General features: G+C 36.0%; 1 protein-coding gene across 6 annotated transcripts in view; it reads left to right on the plus strand.

Moving 5' to 3' along the window:
- Positions 1-21,501, plus strand: part of LOC135201005 (uncharacterized) — a 44,620-nt gene extending 23,119 nt beyond the window's left edge. Inside the window, exons 8-9 of one of the 6 annotated variants that reach the window (XM_064229821.1) lie at positions 2,313-2,473; positions 4,852-6,692. In XM_064229821.1, the coding sequence (XP_064085891.1) occupies positions 2,313-2,473; positions 4,852-5,194 (504 nt within the window). In that variant the 3' untranslated portion in view covers positions 5,195-6,692. Of the gene's footprint in view, positions 1-1,793; positions 1,955-2,312; positions 2,474-4,851; positions 6,693-16,962; positions 17,384-19,963 lie in introns of those variants that run through there. The other 5 variants (XM_064229820.1, XM_064229823.1, XM_064229822.1 and 2 more) reach the window with 5 other exon arrangements.
- Positions 21,502-21,740: the final 239 nt, after the last annotated feature.

The following is a 21,740-nucleotide window of genomic DNA, read 5'->3' on the forward strand; positions in this document are numbered from 1 at the left end:
GCCATCTGTGGTTCGTTGGTTTCGATTTATGATGACACAAAGTAGGTTAATTTTTAAAAACTTCTGCTACCACCGTTGAGCAAACTAGAGCCACCATTTTGTGAACACTACACTACCTCTTATAAAACTGTAGGAATTGCTGGTGAGAATTTACTTTTGTGTGGACAAGTTTGATATAAGTTTTTGTCCAAGTCTTATGACGTATTTTTGATTTTTTTTGTCCATGGGTAATTATGTTAAGATTTGATGAGAAAAGTAAAATGACAAAGTAAGGACATAAAGTGAGAAGAACATTTTTAAAATAATGCTAATAAACAAATGAAAATAAAGCTTCTTTCATGAGAGAGTCATCATATATGTTATTCAGGACTTTTATTCTAACAGTATTTATTAAACTATTGATTTATCTACAAATTTTTTCTCTAAAATATCTCACATCTTCATTTCCCATGAAACTTGTTTTATTTGTGACATCATAAACATTTCTTTTCTCATCAGAATTCATTTCACTTTCGCATTACCCTTTTGATCATCTCGGTAAGATTGCATTTCTCTTTGTTGGTGTTCTAGTGGTTATGTGTTGCTGTGATATTCTTCGTTAATTCGACGGACTTTCGTCTCTTCCTTCCTTTTTCGTTCTTCACTGAGTCGGAATAACAAAAACACATGTCTTTGTTGTATGGGTTTTATTGTCAAACCAACACAGAGTCCACAGTGTCTCCCCATCACGGGCGGTTTGTTTATATTCTGCTATGGTACGACCCAACATCTCGTTCGCTGATGCTAGGCAGTAAATTTAAAATTGAACAAATCATAAAGGAGGTAAAACTGAGACTTATAATGTTTAGACTAATATTTTTACAATTGCAATGAATGTTGACAAGATCGGAACCTGTCTTAAACAGGCCATGTAGGAAAAGTCGTTGGCAGGTCGTGAAAAGGTTGGGAGAGGAAGCCGACAAGACGGAAACATTGTTAGTAGATCCTTAGTTGGTCGAGAGTAGTCGAGAAATGTCGTTAGCAAGTCAATAAGAAGTGTAAAACTAAAATCAGGCTGACCTGATTTTTCCTCCAAGGCTAAAACCAAGACATCTGTGGCGGGTAACATTCTGGACGCTGTGGGACAGGACCTAGGGACGTCTAAGCATGCATGACCAAGGCCTGAAATACAGGGTGTCCATAAAGTCCCAGTACCATTACTAGTATTTATTGCTCAGAAACCATATAACATAGAGTAATGTAGTTTTTTTGCAGAATGTTCTACATTTCCTCAAGTTTACATTCAGAGCACTTCATTCTACAAAAAACTGCATTATCCTCTGTTATATGGTTTCTGAGCAATAAATACTTTTAATGGTACTGGGACTTTATGGACACCCTGTATTATAAGCACCGCGGGTACAGAATCAAAGCACACAAATTATACTAAAGCCCTTTTTTGCCTAAAAGCATGGCCTTGATTTGGAAGATAATTGTTCTTGGAGAGATTTAATGTTCTAAAGATATTGTCATGTTTACAAAAGCTTAGGTAAAATCATCATTACAAGAAATGAAGAGATATAGATGTTTCAGATTTTTTTTTATATAAATGATGTCCATTTCTCAGTTGAAAAGTATTCTAAGGTTTTACAAAACTTTTTGTTTTAACAGCTGTTCCCTTTACGTAAATCATCACATAGATCCAACAGCCTTGTAATGTGTATTGTGCTTGAAAGCCATAACTAATCCATGATAGATTAATAAGATTTGAATGTAAAGGATGAGGTTATAAGAAGTAAGAATCTTTACAACAGGTTCGGAGTCATTATGTATTCGGACCACTGAACATTGAATTAGTCTACAACACTGAAAAGGGAGTGAAAACCATCAACTCCACCTTGGGGGCATTAGCTACACATGCTGTGTCCGGTCTAAAAGATAATAGTTCCAAACTCATCGATTTCATCATTGACAGGTATGATGGCCTGATATCTTTCTCTTTACTCTTTTTTGTAGAAACAAAGTCTTCCTAAATGGTAAGTCATTTTCACTAATCGTAGGTGATGCCTTATGCACGAAAGGTTGAACCCCTTGGCCATAGATCAGTCAGTGGCTGGAATAACTGCAGAGTCAAAAAGACAGAAAGAAATATGATAATATCTGGGTAACTTCAGTCAGCATCTCATTTCTTTCCATTCCTTTGTCGATTTGTTCAATGAAGACCACTGTGTCACTCTATCATGGTGGTTTCCCCGGTGAGAAGGCGGCCATACTTTTCTTGACACTGTGTTGACCAATAAGCGAAGACTGACTCGCCCTTCTCCTGTTGACAGGTCAGGGCCCATTGGTTGACAGGACCCCTAGACCTAATTGTTGACTATCGAGCCCCGCCCAGCATCACAAGAGTTCGTACAGGAATCCAAGCTGTCCAGTTCGATACGCTGACCGTAGTAGACAGATTTGGGGCTGAAATGTCTGACTTTAAGATCATAAGGTAGGTGAGGATAGGGACTTAATAAGTGGTATTTGTGTCGAATGACGACCGGCTGGTCATGGTGAATAAATATAAAATAGCTTTAGCCATGAAATTTAATGAGATTTTGTTTCCATAACTACTTAGCCATGTAATAGATTTCTGTTTTCTATCAAGTATAGACTTTAAAATCATAAGGTAGGTGAGGATAGGGCCTTAATAAGTGGTATTTGTGTCGAATGACGACTGGTCATGATAAATAAATATAAAATAGCTTTTGCCATAAAATATAATTAGATTTTGTTTCCATAACTACTTAGCCATGTAATAATATTCTGTTTTCTATTAAGTATAGACTTTAAATTCATAAGGTAGGTGAGGATAGGGACTTAATAAGTGGTATTTGTGTCGAATTACTAGTGGTCATGATATATAAGTAGAAAATAGCTTTTGCCATGAAATTTAATCAGATTTTGTTTCCGTAACTACTTAGCCATTAATAATATTCTATTAAGTATGTTTTATATACCCTTTGCTATGTGACATAGTTCTTTTCTGATGGCAGTTTGTTGAACTAACCCTTTTAATGACTCAAGAATCGAAAACGAGTGATATTTTACTTTTCTGGGTAGTTAGCGAAGAACTGGGCAGCTCTGGAGATGGTAGAACTATAATGCTGGTCAAAATGAGTCATTATGCATTTCGAAATAAAGAGGGATTTCCCAAGGTGGAATTGTCGTCACTGCCTGCCTGTAGTAACTTATCATTTTCACGAAAGATGGACGTTAGATGAATGAATGATCTGAGACAGCGCTCGTAGTGGGGTAGTGCCGTCAGTGGACCTCATGCGGTACACTGTAGGCATTACTTAAGGTTCTTTGCAGCGTTCCTTCTGCCCCTAGTTGCGACTACTTTCGTTACTTTCACTGTACCTCATTTCATGTTATCTTTCTTCATCTGACTTTCCACCTTCTCCTAACAATTGATTCATAGTCCAACTGCTTTGAGGTTTTCCTCCTGTTACATCTTTCAGACCTTTTACCGCTAATTTCCATTTCAGCGCTGAATTACCTCATAAGTCCCAGTGCTTTGGCCTTTGGCCTAAATTCTATATTTAGCTCAACTCTGTATCCAACGATCTGAGACAGTTTATTTAGATGAAACACTAATTGAAAGACTATTCCAACAATACAAATGGTGACTCGTCAAAGTAAAAATAATTTTTCAACTGCAATATTGTTGTGTCCCTTTGTGGGAGGCCAGAGGATTTGTCAATATTCAAACAAAAAATTCCTTTTAGCTCATAATGATTTTCACTTGAAACTGTCACAATTTCAGTGTTCACAGAGATCTGCTCCTCAATGTCTTGCACCTCAGGTCATTTTAATGCTATGAATATATATATATATATATATATATATATATATATATATATATATATATATATATATATATATATATATATATATATATATATACGTATGTATAATAAATATATTACACACACACACACACATACACACACATATATATATATATATATATCTATATATATATATATATATATATATCTATATATATATATATATAATTATATATATATGTATATATATAGATATATATATATAGATATATATATATATATATATGTGTGTGTGTGTGTGTGCTGTGTGTGTGTGTGTAGTGTGTGTGTGTGTGTGTGTGTGTGTGTGAATTTTCATCACATCACCGCAACATTTCATATAAAAAATTAAGCTGCAAATGTTTAAATATCGAATTCGCTCTACTTCTGTGAAATGACCGAAGTAGCGGGAATTGGATATTAAACGACATTTGTAGCTTAATGAAGGTGTGTATACATATTTATTATGATATATATATAATATATATATATATATATATATATATATACATACATACATACATACATACATACATACTACATACACATAGATACATACAACAGCGTATATGACTACATGCCAGGAGGATTACGTGAATCAAAGTTTGTTGACCACAGTTTTTCGCGTTCAGTGCACCGGAGGAGGTACACGAAACTCGCAAGCTTTTTGGCACCATTCTTTGCTTTTGGCCTCTTGCCATACTGACTCTTCATAGTTCCAGTGATTTTTCATCAATATTATATCTATATATATAATATGTGTATGTGTGTGTGTGTGTGTGAGGGGAGAGAGAGAGATAGAGAGAGCGAGAGAGAATTTTCAGGTAGTTTCTGCAGGCATCCAGTGAAAACTATCCATCTTGTTTAACTTTACTGTCAACGCTCCTCTATCGCCCTAGTCTCATAAGCCTTTACAGAAAAAGACTATGGACACATTATTTTCAAAACTGCATATTTTCAAGATATATAGCATATATTTTTCTTTCTTGCCGGACAGCCCACTCTTTGACTACATGCCCTATTATGGCAACAGGACCTTGGAACAGCAGAAGACTACGGAACAGGTCGTCCGCCACTTGTTTTCCAACGATTCCTTCATGACGGTTCTCATGAAGGACTCTTTCGAAATTGCGTCCTATGATAAAATCATCCCACAGTTTGGAACAGAGTCGAACTACTACTCAGTTCTCAAATACTTGTTTGATGGCGCCCAAAGGGGTAATGCTAGGACACACCAACCAGCAGCATCTAAGGGCGTTTCTTTACCTGGAATTCCGTCACTCGTTGCCGCGCATTTAGCTGGTACTGCTGCTTCGTCGGCTGTTGATAAGCAAGGGTAACAGTGAGTGATCAAATAAGGTGGAGAAATCCTTGAAAAGTTCTTGCATATTGTATCTTCTACATGAAAGTTCGTGTAAATATGAAAACACTTCATATCTTCAATGATTCTGGAAAGTTTCCAGAGAAATCACAAACTCGCATTTGAATGACTTCACAGAATGGGGTAACGATTGCGTCCAGGTGATCCCAAATTATAAGTAGTTAGCAGTTGTTATTTATTTAACGATATATTTATTGTTTGCTGTTTGGGTGCTGGGCTTCATAGGCATGAAAGTAATGTAAGAATTTCTATACTTTCATCAAATTTTAATATATATGAAAGCTTTTATGAGTTTCTAGAGGTAATTGTTCTATTTATTTTTGAAATTTATTTTTTTATAGGACTGTTATGCGCGTATGTTTGTCCATTTTTTTCTTGGCTTAATTTGTAGAGAGCAAATCTTGACGTTACACTTTGCTTAAAATATCTCATCGATTTCGATCACATTGTACATAATAATTTATGATCAAGTAAATTCCTCACACTTTACGCAAAGTTAGGTTACGGGTCCCACTTAAAAACGAGTCACTTCCATGACCATTTTGAAACATTGAAAGCTGAAAAGCGCGCAGAAGGATTTGCAGTACTTCGGAACATCTGGCACAGATTGTGTTAATCATTCACTCTTCATCGTAAAACTTGTGGTGATTAGATGTCATAACCGTAATATTTATTAACGATTATTATCATATAAAGATCGCAATTTCTCTTAAAAAGAACATTTAGTTGTAAAAATAAATTAATAAATATTGATCGCATCATTTGGAACGAAAATTTATTTCTAAGATTTTCCGATCAAAACTTCCCAGTTTCAAACATATGAAACTACATGATCCATTTTTATGTACTACTCGGAGTTTGCGTTCCTTGTTTGCTTTAGTTGTCTACTAGGAAACTTGTCTTTTCATTTTTTTATTTATTCAATTTCACTCAGTATGATTTATGTTGAAAAACATTTTGATCACAAGCTAAACATTTTCTACTTGTGTAAGTTCCTCGTTGGACGAGTCGGCTACGTGCTCGACTACCGATCTCAGGGTCCGAGTTCGAATCCCCTTCTCTGACAACGAGAACTCGGAGGAATTTATCTCTGGTAATAGAGATTCATTTCTCGATGTGGTTCGGATCCCACAACAAGCTGTAGGTCCCGTTGCTAAGTAACCAATTGGTTCCTAGGCAAGCAAAAATATCTAATCCTTCGGGCCAGTCCTAGGAAAGCTGTTAATTAGCTCAGTGGTCTGGTAAAACTAAGATACTCACCTTTTCTACTTGTGTGAACAAAATCTTTCATCATTGTTACAATTAGGTATCTAGTGACTGTTTATTGTTTTGAATGTTATTCGTTGCGTTATTTAGTTTGTAAGAATTACTTCAGCTACTCTGGGAAAATTATCAGAGACTTCCACAAATGACAAATATATTTCTAAGGGCACAGTGTCACTTATTGAACCTTGTTAGAGACTGGTCTTCTTTCATGATTACATTCCTTTTATGATTAAATCATTATATTTCACTTATGTTAAGAGCAAACAGAACTGCAGTTATTGTCAGCTGACTGACTGATGGATTTAAGGCCACTTATGTGTAAAGTGCTATTAATTTGTCTGTCTTGAATAATTTTCTAAATATTTGCCTTTGGTTTGAGATTAAACACATTTTTAAGCTTTGCTTCCAAAAGAATCAACAGTGAACAGGTAAGTGTTTTAATAAAGCCTTTTGCAGCCTTAAATTAAAAGTTGTTATGAGTTTGTCTGTCAGTATTGCCATTATTGAGATAGCTTTTGTACTAGCACTAAAGTAAATGTACTTCACAACACAAGCCAACTAATAGCACTAAAGTAAATGTACTTCACAACACAAGCCAACAGGTGTCTAAAATTTCTCTTTTTTTTCAAAATATTGAGAAAAAATTAGTATCAGCGACATAAAAAGGTCACCTAGGTTGCACCAAACTCCCTTGAAATATTTTAACATTTGTAAGGTTGACAACAACCATCATTAAAATTCATAGTAGGGGTTATTTTAACTACAGCAGATTTCATAAAAAATGGTCTTTGTACTACGATTCAAATTTATTCCAGGGCATAGTAGGGTTATTTTTAGACATAGATAAACAAAGCATTATTTATATTGGCCGCCATGCATCAACAGGTCATCAGCACACCTTGGTAACTTTCCACACAGATGTCCCATACAGGTAAAATACATGTCTGTGACTTATTGGTAGCCCTAGCCAGTGCTCCATATGCTTATCTAACAGTAGCCAAAGATCTGTTTTCCACTTATGGTCATCGATTTGTGTTCCACCAGCTTGTGATATGTAACAATAATTTTCCAGTGTGTTTTCTTGGCACATCTGCAGTGTGGATGCTCCCTGAATTGGGGCATGACTTCACTAAGGCAAGAGTTGCTCAAAGAACCCACCGATCCTGGGAGTTTGAGGCACAGTTCATGTTCACATAAGGTTCCGATTAGTTAGGAAGTTGCATAACTCAGGATCTTCACTAATTCAAAGTAGGATGTGAAATGGAGATCAATCATTGTCATTGTCCCCATAATAATCCTCACATTCTGATTTCATTCAGATCCATTAGCATGACCAATACTGAATTACTTAACATTCTTTCCAAAGTCTTTGAGGGACATCTTAGCCATTAAGTGTTATTGCCTCAACATGTTGGCAATTTCTCCTAAGCAATCCATGTATCTTGTACATTTTTTCTAGGAAGTTACCTATATAGAAACCCTCCTGCAGTGACTGGGCAACTAGGGCAGTGTTTTTTATCAATGTAGCCTCAAAGGGCCAACCTTAAGGCTGAAAGTTCATAACATACCACACGAGGTGCGTGAAGTCATGCTGGTCTTCATTTTTGCTGATCTACAAAACAACTTGCTGATGTCTGCTACAACTGCCATACTTTAAATTTGAGTAGCATGGGTTATAGCTTCAGTAGAAGGTGTGCAGACAATCATTGAAAGACTTGTCCTGGTTAATTACTTGTTGCTGGAGTTAAACACAATTCTGATAGTTGTATAAGGATCCTTTTGTATGGGATGGCATGGGACACTGGTACAAAAAGTCTGTTAACTCAGTTTTCAGTCTACCTAATGAAGCTGAGATAAGATATTCTTGTTATATTTTCTTGTAGTAGAGAGATTCTTCTGTATGCTCTTAAGGATGGTCTTGTTCAGTGGCAATAACTGCTACAGCTCATTATCCTATAGTAGGATGCTAAGTTGTCTGGGAAGGCAATTCTACACTGTCTTTTCCCTTATCACACATTGGTGTTGCTAATTATCTCAACTGTAGTTTCCTTTCTCCTAGTAGAGCGTTTCTTAGATATCAAACGTATCTAAGATTCGCATGTGATCCTGTGGTAGGGGTGTAAGAGTACTACCATCGTAGGTTCTGCGTGTTGTAAAAGGCGACTAAAAGGACAGCTGCTGCCTTGCAGTCTTACTTTTTAGTAAAAGGCTAGGCCCACTGCCAATAACTGTGGTTGATGACAGCAAAGGCATGCGGTCGTAAAAACCCCCTTTGCCGAACAATAAACCATGCCTGATGATGCCTTTGATAGAAGAAGGCATGTCAGGCGACCGACCCCTTAATGTAGGGATAACGGTGGAGAAAGAAGATGATGGAGTATCTAAGATTCGCATGTAAGATATGTAACATACTTTCTGAGGATCAGCAGATATGCAAATGTAGTTGATTCCAACTGACTAGATTCTTAAAACTGCAAACATATGCAAAAGAATGGAAATAATTAGTATTAATGATAAAGCTAAGACAACCTCTCTTTACAACTCCTGATGCAATTTGTGTAACCCTGTAGTGTAGTGAGCTTTCTCCACATGTCCAAATACTAGGTTGGACAGTAAGTGTGTCCTCTTGGCTTGGACCTAATGCCTGACAGTCTACTGTCCGTCAGTGAAAGGCTGACCTTGTCATGGAGTAATCTGGGTGGCTCAACAATTTAAGGATGAAAAACGTGCACGGACTTCGAACCGACGTCAAAGACGACATAGATTACATCTTGTGTGCCCTTGCTCTCTTCCTCTTCAGCATCAATATTTGCATTAAGTAATGCGATAAGACATGAATCCATGGTGGTCACTGTTGCTGAGGTCACCAATGATCTTAAAGAAATAACAAGAATGTCCCAGGTCTACTGGTGGATTTTTTTCTGCAATCTCATTAGGTAGTGTCATTGCCTTATTGATGTAGCGTTCTGTAAAGCACTCTTAAAGTCTCAGTATATAACAGTCTTTTTTCCCTTACTATCTGAAATGAGTTGCAAATTGCAGAGGCAAAGACAAGTAATTTTGCTACATTTGTTTCACCCCTACGACCTTTGCACATTCAACCTTGAACTCATCGAGGAATAGCATTACATTCAGAGGAGTTTATAAATGGATTCAGTAAGTAAAATATCAGTTTTGTTACCATTACCTTTATTTTCAGTTCAGCACATATGGATACTGTGAGTTCAGCCTAGGTCAGCGGTTCGCACACACACACACACACACACACAGCATGTGTCTGGTGAATGGTAATACAATATGACAGCAACTGATAAGAAAGTTGCTCTATGAAAATACATTATTGGTCATAAAACAATGGCAGGCCATGGATAAACACAGATAGGCTACCTAGCTGCTGAATTGCATCATTTATGCGAGAGTGAAAAGGAAGGGGTTACATGTCTTTTCAAAGTATATTAATGTAGTATATCTTGTTACAAATATTGTTTGTTTATTGTTTACAAGCATATTGAGTGTTTAAGGTTATGTGGTATGGACATAGGTAGGTAAGGGCGTGTATGGAGTTTCCATATGATCACCTCTAGATTTTTTTACTTGTCATTATCCGGATTTTGCCCTTATCTGATGGGTCCTTGGCTCTACTGATAAGTATAATTGAAGGATTAGCATGTATATGTATATGTATGATATATATATATATATATATGTATATATATATATATATATATATATACATATATATATATGTATATATATATATATATATATATATATATATATATATATATATATATATATATATATACACAATCGGAATAAAGTGGTAAAGATATGTCTCTCACAAGGAACAGATTTATTTTGCCGATATTTCACATCATACTTTGATGCATTTTCAAGGCTAGAAAATTACACAGACTAAACATACTTACAAAGAAAATAATATACCAGAAATATTGTCTACAAATACCACAGATAAAAATACAAAACGGAAAAGTTTGAAAAATCCCCCACTAGCCCAAGAGCAAATATGCGACTGAAAGAGAAAGGGAGAAAATAAACATACGAAGGATACGTATAGCGAACGTGGAATGTCAACAAAAAGACAATTAGGCTATAAACCATTTGGTGATGAAGATTGGGTATTTAGTGTTGGTACATCTGTTTCCATAAAAAAGAGACTCCAACATCATCAACTCTTCATTCATATAAGCAGGTCCAATAATTTTTAAATCATTTATGTCCAAGTGGGTACCAAGTGGTTACAAACATTTGATAATTCAGGATTATTCAGGATTAGACAATCCGCAACTCATCTTAAAGCTGTTCCTTGATGGGCACAGAATCAGAAGCAGACCTTGAGAAGCCTCCTAGTGCATCCAACGTAGGTTCCCAGACTACATCTGAGATAGGTATATATACTTATGATAATGTTGGATGTCGGTGAAAGGCTCAGTCTATTCCTCACTCTGAAAAAAGAATGTATAGTCAGGGGATTCAACGAGACCAACTTCGGATTCAGATGCTGGTAATTCATTATTAATTAAATTCATACATTTCTTGTTAAAACTCTTATCATGTAGGAAAGAGAACTTACCTAGCATGATTACATTATTTAGGAGCATTATATGCGGTAACAGGTGGTTTCATTACTGAGGTTAATAGTCTATCAGTATTCTATAGAAATGCTGCGATGGTAAACAATTGTTACTGAAAACTTTTCCCAGGAATTTTATTTCTTTGTGAAAGACTGGATTGCTTTGCGTTAAAGTAGAAGGCCTGGGGAGGAGGATGGAGGGAGAATTTATCCTTAGATTAAAATTATATGAGTAAAAAAATATTAATTTTAAACTAAATTCTCTCTCTTCAGCTTCTCCAATTATGCAGCCTTTCATAAAGAACAAATAAAATGTCTGGCAATTTTTTCCCTAGTAACAATTGTTATATATATATATATATCTATATATATATATATATATATATATATATATTATATATTATTATTATAAATATATAAATATAATTATTATTATATATTAATTATGTATACTATATATATATATAATATATATATATCATATATATATATATATCATATATATATTATATTGTATACATATATATGTAATATATACATACATAATAACATATATATATATCTATATATTATATATATATATATTTATACTATATATTGTCAGTATATCTCACAATGGAGAGGTAAAGACACGTTTCTCACAAGTAACCGATTTACTTGGCTGACGTTTCACATCACATAATGCATTTACAAAGCTGGAAAATTACACACAATATATAAAACCTAAAAATTCACATATATACCAGATACATTTTTGTATAAAAATGTTTTCACAAAGACCATAGATAAAAAAAAACAAATGGAAACGTAGAAAGAAACACCCACCAAGGACAAGAGCTAGAAAGTGACTAAAAGAGAAAGGGAGAAAATAAACATGTGAAGGCTACTTATAGCAAATGTGAAAAATCAACAAACAGGTAATTAGGCTATAAAAAGTCTTTCCATCGAAGACCTAAGATATTTTTGTCATAACAGTATTCTGTGGTGCCCTTCTTCACAGACTTCTCCATCGCCTTCTCTGGCATGAAGGCAGTATTACCGTTGTGGCTGACTCTCAAAGTGCCAACATACTTGCACCCATAATGACTCCAGAGATAAACCCCTGAGTCTTTGTTGGTGAAGAAGGTCAGGCTATGTGCAGGAACTGGAGGGGTGGTGGAGGTGTAGTACATGACAATAGCATGATTGAAGTCATCCCACTGGCCATGTTAAACGACTTAAAAACAATCGTGACCTCAGTCAGACCATGCAGTAATGGCTGAGACTTGCAGGAACTGCTTTGCGATGAAGTTAAGATGGACCTATCTTGAAGAACCTATTAGCCACTTGCCCTTGCCAGCAGTTCCTCATTGGAGTGTAGGTTTACTCGCGAGGTCTTGAACCATTTCGAGGACACCCAGTCAGGAACCTAGGAAACTCTGTATCACCTGCCTAATAGTCACCTATATTGGGCAATAAGATGCCACCTCATGAGCATCTTTGCTAAAATTTGTTGTTGATATCCTTTTGCCAAGCATAGAGGTTTGTCTGGTAGATGATGCACTCCAGGAGATCCATTCTGAAAATGTCTTGGAGGTTATAGAAGTGGAACCTGGTGTTGACAATTAAAGATAACAGGGCAATCTATATCTTTTTTTTTCTTTCAGAGTCTCTTAATGAACCTGGCCCACTAGGAGGGACAAGAAGGCTCTTTAGTATCATCTGCATCCCCTCCTTTTCGTTTTCAGTCACCATTCATGTCCAATGGCTATGCTACCAAGTGATGTGATTGTCAGAGGTATGACAAAAATACAGTACAGTCTTGGCAAACACGTACATTCAGACTATAGAATGTTTGTGATATCATATCAATGTCTGAAAAATCACTGTACAAAACACATCAGATATGTTGCAATGACAGTATAATATGAAATGTTTCTTTTTTCTAAAAGGAAAATTTACACAACTAACTCAAAGTCTAAAAGCACATTATGAATTATTTGTAATGGAGCCTTGTTTAAATTGCCCATTTAAAGATGGCACCTGTCATATTTACTTACTGTAACGTTTTTCAATGACACTCAGGCTGTGAGATTGCATATTTTGACGATAGGTCCAAGTTGGTGCATTGCAACCAACCCAGCAGAAATCCTGCCTAGGCCCCAGTAATAAAAACTATGGGATAGTAAACTGGTAGAGATTTAACTGCTTAAGTAAAAACAATTAGAGCCATACCACTGAATTTTTTGTATTATATGAGACTCCAAAATCAAAATAAGAGGGCTGATGTCTGGTCATGCCTATTGCCCCATGGTTAGTGCTTGCCATTACAGAAACTAACATGACATTTCGAAAGGATGGCCTTCTTTCCAAGGCATGCAAGACTGCCCCACAGTGTGTAGAGCTCTTTTCTAAGGTATATGAATTCAAATAATTTAAAAAGGTGGACCTCTTTGTCTGCTCATACAAGGCCAGAACGGTCACAAATAAGTTCATGGCATTCATGCTCATAGGAGGGGGTGTGGCTAATGCCACATATACTGGAAACATGGCCGTATTCTCAATATATTCTTCAACAACTTGGCAAAGAGCCTGCATTTAATGAAATCAGCGGAGTTCTCTGTCATTGTCATATACCTCAACGTGATCTGCTGCTCTCCATTAGCATTTTAACTTCTCTACCATGTCGCCTTTCTCATGCAGGCAGAGGTAGAGGTTGTGTGTTCTGAGTGCATGAATTCCTTTCTCTAAATAACTGCTAGAGGACATAGAGTAAACATTTTCCTTCCAGCCTATATTTGAATTCAGACAATGTCGCAAAGTGCTTGTCATTCTGTACTGCAAATGAGGTTAAGGCTATATTGATCTTTTTTTATGATGCGCTACGTGAATTGCAATACACCACATAAATGAACCAAAATACTACGGAACACTGTCAAGGAAGGCAGGGGACTCTATCTTCAAAGTCTTGCCCTAGAGTGTGAGCACTGAAGTGGCACTGTGGCTTGCAGACCATAGCTTCTCACTGTTGTGTTCATGTTTCAGGGCTAAGCCATGACCACACTGATACTTGTGTGGGTTTTGAGGCCTTCATGCAAATGAAAGGGTGGTGCTCCTACTCACAGTTGAGTCTCTTTATCTGCTCTTCGTACTTAGAACAGTGATTTGCCTTGGGGTAGCCTTTTAAGGTAGAAATTAAACTGCGATTTTCTGCTGTGTAGTTCCCTTTTAGCCCTGTTTTCTGGTTCAGTGCTAAAAAAAGGAAAGTAAAGATTTGGTAATACTGTAACTTCTTACCTCAATTATTCGCAATAATACATCCAAGGCTCTAGCAGATATTGGAAGTTTGCAGATACAGCTTTAGAAAATTACTCAACAGACATAAAACATAAATTTTGTAACCATTTTTTTTTACTCTATCCCCACACAGTATTAATATATATATATATATATATAATATATATATATATATATATATATATATATATATATATATATATATAAACAAAATAGTGTTTAACCGACGTAGGTACTTTTAGGCTAATAACACTTGCAAAAGCTCTCAGAAAGTCAAGCACCTATCAACCCCTCCCATTCCATTTCCCCTCCCCACAAAACTATTTCCTGGTCTACCAACCCAATAAATCAGCTTCTGCCTATAAGCAACAACACTTCCTTCTGCCCATATAGCATTGACAACAACTTTAGTGCAGATTAAAGGCAGAGACTGATTTATTGGGTTGGTAGACCAGGGAAAGAGTTTTGTGGGGAGGGGTTGGTATGTGCATGACTTTCTGGGAGCTTTTGCAAGTGTTATTAGCCTAAAAGCATCTACGTCAGTTAAACATAATTTTGCTTATAGCTTTTGAGTGGCTGAGTATTGTGTGAAGAAGTTCAGGTTCTGTGCTGAGATTTAATATCAACACATCACCTCGATCGACAGCTGGTTGGTAGGTTTGTAACGCGTGGCTGATAATGAACATTTTCTACTTATGTACGTGTGAATTTTTTATGTTCACAAATATTAAACAGCAAAGAAGTATGAAGACAGGGGCTTTTACTCAAGGTTAAACATATTGGAGTAGGGAGACACGTTCTGTCTTGATTCCATTTATTTAGAGAAGTGGATAAACGACAGAACGCGTCTCCATACTCCAATATGTTTAAACAGCAAATATGATTTACTATTGAGTTCACTTTACCCTAAGAATACCTTACACTCAGGGTGAACTATGAATGATCAGTGCTTCATCCCAGGTAAGCTGGGTGATCAGAACCACTGTCTATTGTTGTTTCTAAACTAGACACTGCTTCAAATTTTTCCTGGGATGAAATACTTAACAGTGACAATTATAGTGAACTGAACAGTAAATGATATTTGCTGTTTAATATTTGTGAGCATGAAAAATTTATATGTGCATAGGTGGAAAAAATTCATTATCAGCCACGTTGTACAAACCTACCAATCAGCTATCATGGCGGAGATGTGTTCATATCAAATCAAAGTATAGGACTTGAACTTGACATGCATATGTGAAGCAGATTCATCATAAACTTATATATTTCTTGATAGCCAGGTGGTCAAAGTTAGTCTATCGTTGTTTTACAACCAGACAACAGTTTGAATCCTGCAAGGGACAAAATAGTTACAAATTATAATTTCCCTTGGGTCTAAATTATTCTCGAGGTATAGTGAATTCAGTAATAAATCATATTTGTGACTTAACATTTAGGAATATAAAAAATTCATAATTAGCCAGATGTTACCAACTGACCAACCAGCAATTATGTTAGAGATGTGTTGATATCAGTTCTTTGTACAGAACTGGAATTCAGCAAGCATATATACAGCAGAGTTGACGTCAACTTACGTCTCTGTTGTTAGCTAGGTGGTCAAAGTCACTGTCTATCCTTGTTTCTAAAGCAGGCAATGATTCCTAAGGTCTATTTAATTCAAGGCAGGAAACTGTACTATGCAGTATTTATTCTTATATAGGAAGAAGTTATAATCTGTTCTTAATAATTTCCATGAACGTCTCAACCTTGATCCCATTGAGATTGGGTAAGATATCCTCTGGCTTCATAAAGTGCATCCTTAAGAAGTAACAGAAATGTCAAAGAAATGTCATACTTTAGTCAGTTTTCACTGATTTTCATGATAACAGAAAGGCGAGTGAATAATGCTGGGATATCTTTCACATGAATTTTACCCATGATAACCTAGACTGTTATTATTCATGTCTCATGCACAATGTATTGCTTGATTTTTAAATTAAAGTTTGGACACTTTACACTAGGAGACCATTTTAATATGAAACTTTTGTTTAACATGATATTTTCTTGCTTAGTTTAGGTCCAGCAACTATCTATATTTAAAGGGTGAACATGCCAAAGATTTTCACCTCTGGGCTTATTTTATTCCTTGAGACTTGTGACAATAAGATTTTGAAATTAGTTGTATTTCTGGTGCAAATCGAGAAATTTCCTGCACCAAGAATTTGAAATGTATTTATATACTCAAGCAAAGAACTTGTACAGAGGGTTTCAAGTTGGAAGTCTGTTCTGTATCATTCCTTTCAATAGAGTTGCATAAGGAGCGTTTGGTTCGAATGAAGTACACCTGTTTGGCTAAGATCCAAGTCTCAGTAAGCAGCATTGTACTCTGTAATTTTTCAGGAAACAATGCTCCAGACCTTAACTATATTTATATAAAGCTGAACTGGAAAAATTGATTCAACTTGACAAGTTGGGGAGCTCATGACAATAATACCTGCTGTTTCTATCGTTGAAGTGATTACCTCATTCCCTTTAGCCTGGTGGCTTTGTTTTGTGATATACATTTGCTTGAGTGAAGTTCAAAATTTAAAAGACAAATTTTATTATTGCAGGCCCCGAACTGAGGACTTGACTGTCATTGCTCATCCATTTTATGAGGATTTGTACAAGGCTATACAATTCGAAGCAATACTGATGCTCTTTTCCCCTCAGTCGTTTCTTGTTGCCAGACTTCGCTCAGCCATACGTTTGGCAGCCTACGTTCCTCTTCAGAGCCAGCCATTTGTATTAGGGTAACTTTGACTAGGAAAGTAAATGAAATGCAGATGCTGCTTGTTTTTATATGCTGGTGGATCACTTTTATAGCTTGATTTTAGATAATGTATTTTCATCCAATCCTTGAGGTTTTTGCTTTCTCACTCAAGTGTAAAATTGTCATATTCATAAATCCAATGCAGAACGAATTCAAACCGGATTTTAGCTCTAGTGCTGAATCGAGAGAAAGACAGCACCGAAAATACGTGGATTCCCCTGCAGTGTCGTCTGTCTTCATTAAATTGATAATTTTAGCTTAAAAAAAAAAAGAAGAATAATGAACGACTTCGTAATCAAATGAATTTCATTTTACTTTTGCTTGAGAAATAGAATAAATCAGATTTGTCTCGAAGATAACAGTTATTTTGGATCCTTTTGCTAAGAAGGCCCGAAATTTCTTTAAGGAAAATAGTTAATATGTTGCCTTTGCCTGAGTATAAAAGTACTGAAAATAATGGACTATTTGACAGAAACTTTTATTAATACATACTTTGGTGTTTGGGAATTGGGAAATATAGTACTATGGCAGGTTTCGGGGTTTCCTTCAGTTGCTTTAAGTTACTGAGTTTAAAAATGGTCTGTTTTGGTTTTTCTTCTTTCCGGTTGTTACATTTTTCAGTTTTCTGAAAAGAAAACTACTGTGCCATCTTTGTCTGTCCGTCCTCACTTTTTCTGTCCGCCCTCAGATCTTAAAAACTTTTGAGGTTAGAGGGCTGCAAGTTGGTATGTTGATCATCCACCGTCCAATCATCAAACATACCAAATTACGGCCCTTTAGCCTTGATAGTTTTGTTTTTATTTCAGGTCAAAGTTAGTCATAATCGTGCGTCTGGCAACGATATAGGGTAGGTCACCACCGGGATGTGGTCAAAGTTTCATGGGCCGAGGCTCATACAGCATTATACCGAGACCACTGAAAGATATATGTGTTTTCGGTGACCTTGATTAAACGCTGTACAGAAAACTCGAGATCGTCCAAGAAACGTAGGCGTATTATTTTACTTGTTAAAACTTGTTCTTAGAGTTTACAAGCGTTTATTACGAATTATTTCTCGTTCATTAGATAGTATTTTTACATATTAATTTTCAAATTCAATGATAATTTTTTTTATTATATGTTAATGTGTGGCGTATTTTATTCCAGTATATTGTGACAGGGATTTGAATACTGAACAGTCGAAGAGAAACCCAAGATATGGCACTTTGAACATTTTTGTCACTAACCCATTACCGGCTGCTCTAGGAGCAAGAGCCCGTGCTGGCTTAAGGCCAGCTAAATCTAAAACAATACTAACTAACCCTTTCAACGACTACAGTGACAAGAGACTTGGCAAATTGAACATAGAAACCTCAATAAATGAACTCTTGTAGAATAAACCCATAAATTTAATTATGAAACTATTGCAGTTTGTTGGATTGTTTGGCTACGCAGAGAGGGAGGGAAATGCAAAAATCTCCTCAAAAAATGTTTATAACTTCCAAATACTTTACCCCTTAAACTAAAACGCTTAAACTGCCCATTTTAACATTCTATGAAAAAGAATTATTCATTTTCGTTGTTGCAGCAGTTCGGTCCATACAACTCTCGTAATCATAACGCCCTAGTGATATTTCTATTTTCGAATATTAAGTTTGTTTAAATGTAAGCGATTGTATCATTTTATGCAATACATCTTTTCCTGGCTGTTAAGAGTTGTTTGAATATCAGCGATTTGATTACGTTTGGCGGTACATTTCATCTCGGCAGTAAAAATGAATGAACGTAGTTAGTTCTGGCCCCTCTCTCAGTTTCCCTCGTTACCGTTTGCAGTCCTGATCATGATTCTGATCATTCTTTCTTTATGCATGCAGATCTTCTCAGACCACACTACCCATCGTGTAGTAGTACTAGATACAGATAATCATAAATGTCTTGCATTTTCATAGGTACTGTTCTATACAGCACAGTTTTTCAACAAGTTTTATTCTTGCTGTGACACCTAATTTTTTTTTTTTTTTTTTTTTTTTTGAGCCAGCTGACATGATTTTCTTTAAAGCTTACTTGCTGTTTAGCTTATTCAATTATTTATCTTTATGTATCTTCTTTATTTTACTTGCTTTTTTATTGTTAATTCTTTGCAGTTTCGTTTTCCGTGCTAGTCTGCTCTCTCTACTTTGTGCTTATAGAAATCAGCTATTTAACTAGGACCATAGTTTGTCTTGCATTAATAATAATAATAATGATAATAATAGATGCATGTATGTACCATATAGCATAATTCGCTTGCTAATTATAAAAATAGAATTTCCCACATGACTTTGGATTCGTACCAAGGTACATATAAAAAAATTTTATATGTAATATATAGAGAATTTTGGCCTGAATATACAATGGAACTGACAAACTAACATTGCCTGATACAAAACCTGATACTTGGAGCATAGTTGGTCAAAATAACATTGCCTGATACAAAACATCATCCATGGAGCATAACTGGTCATTACTCTTGAACAGGTAAGTAACGTCAGAGTATTATCTTTTAATGCATTATGGGAAGCACACATGTAAACAATGAGGATTCCTGATGTTGATTCTGTTAAAGGAAAGTCAGCTGGAGAGTTGAAATACTCAAGATAGATTAATTTTAGCATTCACTACCCAACATCCGTGGTAAAAGTTTTCAAAATCTTAAACCTGATGATCTTCCTATTACAATCTAATTCATGGTAGTGGGCTGTACTGTGCATATGTCTGTGAATACCAATACTGAAGACCTTTAAACTAAACTAATTTATCAATGAATGTCTTTCCACCTACAGTCCATCAGATTATGAGGTTCAGCTTGTTGGCACAAGGAGTCAGAAATTCCAGCGGATAAGTCAGTCAGCCATCAGGAGACTGTTCAAGCCAACAGGTACACTAGAGAGACGCTTAAAACAACAGTTTGTCAGGTCCAGGTCTCGTCGAATTCCAGATGTTACAAAGAGAAGCAATAGAAGCGGAAGAAGGAATCAAGGAAATAGGAAAGTGGAATAGAACAATGAAAATAAACCAGTATATATCTCATATATTACAGTTCCGGACTTTGAATTCCCCTGCAACTGGGAAACTTGTCTAAGTCTGCAGAAAATGAAAAGCGTTCAACTTCACAACAAAATATATATTGACCTCACTAGCAATAATTCTATCATAATTAATTCATCTTTCTTGATGGATTGCAGGCTCACGATGTTATTCAGTTTATAATATGTAAATGCACCTATCTTTAGAAGTTTCAAAATGCATTTTATCACATACTTACAATATGTACTGTTACTTGTTTTTGTTGTAACAAATTGTGCGGTATCTCTGGTTCATACCAAACTAAAAATATGCCCTGTGATTTTTCGTTAGCCTTTCTGAATACCGGATTAAATTCTTCATATATATTAAAGCATGATTAAGAGGAAGAAACACCAACTTGTTGTCGTGATTTTGATCCACTTTATATATACAGCATGAGAACGGAAATATGGTTAGAAAAGTGGTGAGCCATACCAGGGAACTCGGGTGGTGCAAGTGATAGCGAAGGTGTTCCCAAGGCTTGGATGCTCCATTACTGACTGCCAAACTTACCAGCTGACTTGGATTCAGCAGCAAAAGCCAGAGCTCACAGGATTCTCCCTTCATTAAGGGCCAAGGTACTGGAATATGTGAGGAACAACACATACTTATGTGTCATGTAGTGTACTTGCCTGAGTTTGATTTTGTGATGCAGTGCGAGAGCCCAAACTTAAAGGAAAATGATTTTGTGGAGTGACCGCTAAGGAATCAGGAACCAGGAGGGCTATAGTTGGAATTTCTGCTTCTTCTTCTCTCTATCGCACTGAACGGGCCACAGTTTAGTTCAAACACGAAATGACTGGCCTCCTGTCCTTCTAATGCCATTTTGTTGGCCAATATCTCGAGTTTTTAAGGTCTGTCTCCATGGGATTAAAAACATCTTTAAAAGATAAAAATATGAAACTTATTCACAACCTAAACACGATGATTTGCTTTAGAGTTTAGACTAAAAGCAAATGACGGAGGAGGTTTGGCGGGATTTTGTTTATTCTTTTCTTCTTTCTTCGTATACGTAATAATAGCTCCTCATTTTCAGCTGCTGTAAAATGACATGTCTATGTTATGCTGTGTTCTGTCTGTCTTCCCTGACGTTTGTTCGCCTGCTATGTATGATTGCTTAAGCTGATTTATGATGTGATTTAGACGAGTAAGGATGTGAAAATTTTCGTTTGCCATTACATATAAATAGTAAAACAGAATAACCCAGAGAGAGAGAGAGAGAGAGAGAGAGAGAGAGAGAGAGAGAGAGAGAGAGGACAATAGCAAACATACGCTCAGCAAGTACGTACGTACGTACGTACGTACGTATACACATGCCATGCACACACACTAAAACACTGATGGTCAAGATAACAATCTGCCGTAATACGGTTGAGCAGTTATACCGCTGTTCCACTTCGAAGTCTGCTCGTCGTTAATTTCGCTGTTATTTCAGCTTCAGAAAAGTTTTTTTTATTGTTAAGATTAATGGACATGAAAAAACATGCACTATTT

This window comes from Macrobrachium nipponense, chromosome 27, assembly GCF_015104395.2.
Source record: "Macrobrachium nipponense isolate FS-2020 chromosome 27, ASM1510439v2, whole genome shotgun sequence".
NCBI classification, from domain to species: Eukaryota; Metazoa; Arthropoda; class Malacostraca; order Decapoda; family Palaemonidae; genus Macrobrachium; species Macrobrachium nipponense.